This window comes from Otolemur garnettii, unplaced genomic scaffold (genome assembly GCF_000181295.1).
Source record: "Otolemur garnettii isolate 467f Iridium unplaced genomic scaffold, OtoGar3 scaffold00037, whole genome shotgun sequence".
Classification (NCBI taxonomy): Eukaryota; Metazoa; Chordata; class Mammalia; order Primates; family Galagidae; genus Otolemur; species Otolemur garnettii.
The window spans coordinates 122,588-127,443 of NW_003852432.1; the positions used below are offsets into that span (position 1 = coordinate 122,588).

A 4,856-nucleotide genomic window follows, 5' to 3' on the forward strand; every position below is an offset into this window, starting at 1 on the left:
CCTGCCACAGCGCCCGGCCGCAGCCCTCATTCTTATTTGGCAGGCCCAGGCTAGATTCGAACCTACCAGCTCAGGTGTATGTGGCTGGTGCCTTAGCCGCCTGAGCCACAGGCGCTGAGCCTGAATTTTATTTTTTTAAAAAAGGACAGTCTGCCTCTCCTAGGCTCTGTTTCCCCTCCACCATCAGATGGAATATCCACTGTCAGATGCTCTGTTTCCCCTCCATCAGCACCCCATCCCCACTTTCCTCAAGAGCCATTTCTTACTCAATTCAGTGCGGAAGGTCTCCCGGGCTGTCCTCCACCCACAGGGATCTGTCTCTCGCTCCAGGCGGATGTTTTCCACCATTAGGTACATGACACTCAGCAGCACTCTGGGGTTACAGAAGGGTCACAAGAGGTTCCCATGGCAGTTACCAGCCCACAGTCAAGTGACCTCAGGGATGCTGTGTGGGAGCCCAACCCAGTGAGACTGGTCAGAGGGAAACTTCCTAGTGTTCTGAGTCATCTGGGGTTTGGGGAGAGGGCAACCCAGTGCTGATCATCCCCCTGTTCCAAGCCCCCCGCTAGCCCCACTCACCGGAGCTCTGTGCTGTCAGCAATGGAGACGGCTGGTTTCCGAAGGGCACTGCCACAGGCCTGGCTGCTGCTGTAGAGTGCAAGGCGGGTTGGGAAAAGGGCGAGAACGGGAACCTGTAAGGCTTTTTCCTCTCTGTGCTCTTATTTATCTACACATAAACCTGAGTGCCTGCCATTCCCTGGCCATACAGCACTAACAAAACTAGTCTAAAGTAAAGGAGCACAGCAAACTCCCCCTGTGGAGACAGGCAAGGGCAGGGTCTGTGGTATCTATTTCTCTTGCAATCCCCACAATGCTTAGTACTGTGCTGGATACAAAACAGATGCTAAGCAGCACCAGATGAATAATAACAGATTTTACCCATCTAAAACTCCTAGGTCTTGAGCATGAGACAAAACAAGGAGTCATGCAATGGTATCAGTAGCTCAGGTCACCTATAGGGCTATAACCCATGAGGGAAAGAATTAGACACTAGGATAGGATTTGGTCCCATCCTTCCTATGACATGCTCTTAAGTAGAACAGTTTCCCCTATGAATTCTAGACTTAGGCTGAGCTTAGAAGGTCTTTGGATAAAAAGGGAACCCACCCAGGATAGGCCTCTGAAGCCCAGGATTGAGGCTATAAGTGAGGCAGACACTGCTGCTGAGCCCAACCTCAGGGACAGAGAATAGAATATTGGGGAACATGGTCAGATGGAAGGGTGCTGTCAATGGGCTTTGGGCTGAGGTGTGAGCAAACCCAGCTCCCCACAGGGGTCTCTAGTGAAGAAACCAGCAAAGAACAAGAGGCCCATCCAAGGAAGGGGGCTGTCTAGGCCAACTCTCCCCTAAGGCTCCTCACTCGATTTCCATGTGGAGTAGCTCCAGGAAGGCCGAGAAGGTCCCCATCTGATAGAGCAGGAAGCAGTTGTACCTGGACCAGTGTAGCACATCGACCTCTGAATCACATTCCCCAAAAGTGCCTAAAGGACCAGACAGTTGCCATAGGGGTTGAAGGGGAATGGTATCTTAGTTCTTTCCACCCTGTCCCATGATATCAAGACTATTCTGTAACACCCTGCCCAATAATTAGGCTGACAGAAGTATGTCAGGGCCCCCAAGAACTTCCTGGAATACATCAAGGGGAGGTGAGGCAGCCTCCAGGGTTATGTCCAATGTACTCAATGGTCTGTCTTCAGTGTGAGATCCCCCAAAAGCAGATCCTGAGATAAGTAAGGATCCAAGTACAAGTAGTTTATTTGGGAACTAAACCCAGGAATCATCAGTAGAGAAGAAGGAAAATGAGAGGGAATAAAAAGCAGCCCAAAGAGTTCAATCTTAGGGGAAGCTCTGGCAATAGTATTAAACAAAAATCTCACAGTTAACCCATCCAAAAGAGGTGACACAGTTGGGCCATCTACCCACTAACTCCTGCTAGTCACTGGATGAGGGGTGCTAAACTAGGGAAGCACATTAATTCCCTATACTTCCTGGCTGCTCTGTGCAGGACAAAAATACAGAACTGGCAGTTGGAAGCCAGCCAGAGCATCAGACCCAACAGAGATGGGTGGCTACTGTCTTATTAGTCTTACCTTCATCCAGTGTCTGTCCACCCTCTTTCCTTTCCATTTCTTTTTTTACTTGTATAATTTTTTTCTAGCTTCCACCTAATTGGTTCTGCCAACAATCATCATATTTATGATCTCAGAGCTTATTTTCACCACGCCAAGTAGGCCATCTCATTTCTTGTTCCACACCTGGCTAACAAGTTTCTTCTGGGAAGCTTTCCCCTATTAATCTCATTTAGTTATGATCATCTTCAAATTATTTACAGCATCTACTCCTGCTATGTTGGCTTGAACCTTTGAAATACCAACAAGAAACAACACAGAAGGGCCATGTGTGAATCTGTAACATTCCTCTCTCTCTCCTCAGTTTGGGGGCCAGGCCACAGCTGATGAAAGAAGTCTCCATCCTCAGCTGGTGGTACATGGTCAGCTCTGGCCATACTGACTCCCTTACTCATCTTCAGATATGATTACAGCTCGAGGTAGGGTGGAAAGGAACACTATACAAAATCCTGCCAGGCCTGGTAAGATAAAGGCAGATCCCGAGCGATCCAGAACAGCACTCAACACCATCTTCCTCATAAGTACAGGCTACTCTGAGCACCTGATGAGCTCTGTCCTTGAAAGGCAAGGGACTTTGCTTTCCCAGCATGGCCCACCTCAACCCAGTCCTGACAATGCCATTTTTCTCCCCAGCCTCCAAGCCTCAAAAGCTAGCCAAGGTGGTCACTTACCTTGGGCCAGATAGAGAACAGCCCGGGCCACCTTCAGACGCCGCTCCCTACTGACCACCTCCAGCTGGTCTAGCAGTCCCATTAAATAGGCCTTTTGAGCATCTTCCTCCAATTCCAGCCATTCCTTGCCCTGGACTGGAGATAGAAGGCCATTCACATCCAGTTTCAGTCACTGCCACCTGCCTGGGGAGGCTCCTGATAGCATTGCCCACCTCTGATCTCAGCCCTCAACAAATTCTTCCCTCCAAAAGCTTTCCCTATTTCACTAAGAAAGAACAAGTGATGGGAAAAGTAAAGGACCCAACATTTTTTTGTCCTGAACCCACTCTGTAGTCTCATCTCCAATGTCCCTTGTGTCTTCTATGTACGGTCTATACCAGGCATCCTCAAACTGCAGCCCACCGAGGACATTTATCCGGCTCGCCAGGTATTTTTGCTGCCACTGCCTGTCCTGCCTAGCAGCCAACTCGTCCTGGGACCTGCAGTCTGGCCCTCCAACGGTCTGAGGGACAGTAAACTGGCCCCCTATTTAAAAAGTTTGAGGACCCCTGGTCTATACTATCCTATCTCTGCATATCCATCCCTAGTCATCCCTATGGGCCCAATACAAAATCACCTCTTTCCCACTAATGCTCCGGCCAAAAGCTCTTCTCCTAAGATACTTTTAAAACTTTTCTATGATTTTTGGCATTTTTCTCTTGGCCTCAGCTAGTTCTCGATGCACATATCTCCCCTCTCTCCCAGACTACAACCTCTTTGTAGAAGCTGCTTCTCACCCCACCTCCTATATCTCTGACACAGAACAGAAATTCACCAGACATTTGTTGAATTGAAAATTGAATTGTCACAGAACAAGTAAGGAAATGAAGGTCTGAGAATGTCACAGTGTGAGCACATAAAATTACTTCTGAGAGTGGGGCAGAGTTGGAGGTACACATTAAGGTCAAAGGTTTTATCAAGCAGCCTTGACTCACTACCTCTGCTCTCCTGCCCCTTCGCACTGGGGAAAGGAACTTGGCTCAGACTTCTCCTGCTTTCACCCCACGGAACAGAGCACCCTGTATCCCATATGCAAGAAGAGGAGAGTACATTGTTATAGAGGGGATAAAGATCATGCTTTGTTTTAGCCCTTTACAGGATCAGGCTGGCATATCATAGAAAGGAAAAAGAACTCTAGGAGCAAAGATCTGAAATCACCTTGCATCTTGAAATCTTCTTCAAAGCATCTCCTGTTATTGGCAAATTCCAGGTTCTCAGTGTAGCTATACAATTCTGTGGCAAAAAGACATAACAGTCACACTCAGGAGATCCCTAAAGAAGGGGCCTGAGGTAGAGAGGATGGTGTGAAAGAGCTGAAGGTTCCAACACATTCCTGTGTCCAATTCAATCCAAAGCCAGCTTCCTCCCTTTCAGAGCAGTTAAAAATAGCCACTTGTGTCCCTGGGTGATTAAACCATCAAACCTGTCCTCCTCCTGCCAGCTGGCTTCTGCAGCAGAGAAGGCAGCTTTCAACATTTGGTGAGGGCCAGGATGAGGGCTAGAGCACAGACCTTATTGTCATCAACTCCTGTTTGTCACGCAAGTCCTTCTGCCTTGTCAACCTAGACTGGAACTATCCTATCCCTGGAGAGCAACACAACTTCTGAAATTTAGAGGCAAGATCTCGTGCTGTTCAGGAAGCCAGAGCCAAGGCTGAAGAGTAAGTGCTAAATGGCTCTTCAAGGTTGGAGTTAGTTCATTCTCTCCTTCAGTTGACTCAAAGGTGTAGAAGTTGAGGTCCCTGCCCATATAGAGGCTGCATAAAAGCATGGAGAGAACAGCTGTGGTTGCCAAAGGGAAAGTTAACTTTGTGCCCAGGGAAAGTTAACTTTGCTGATAGCAGCCTCTTAAAACAAAACGTAGAAAGCTTATGAGAAATAAAAATGCCCTTTCCTACATTAACCCTCGATGCACATTATCTCCCCTCTGCTCCCAGACTACAACCTCTTTGTAGAA

The 4,856-nt window shown here is 48.1% G+C and overlaps 1 protein-coding gene across 1 annotated transcript in view; it reads right to left on the minus strand.

Annotated features, from left to right (window-relative positions):
• The window catches only part of STRIP2 (striatin interacting protein 2), a 48,617-nt gene that overhangs the window by 34,013 nt on the left and 9,748 nt on the right, over positions 1-4,856 (minus strand). Inside the window, exons 3-7 of the mRNA XM_003789740.3 lie at positions 4,059-4,133; positions 2,862-2,996; positions 1,422-1,542; positions 580-648; positions 267-373 (exon numbers count right to left, since the gene is read on the minus strand). Of these exons, the coding sequence (XP_003789788.1) occupies positions 267-373; positions 580-648; positions 1,422-1,542; positions 2,862-2,996; positions 4,059-4,133 (507 nt within the window). The remainder of the gene's footprint in view (positions 1-266; positions 374-579; positions 649-1,421; positions 1,543-2,861; positions 2,997-4,058; positions 4,134-4,856) is intronic.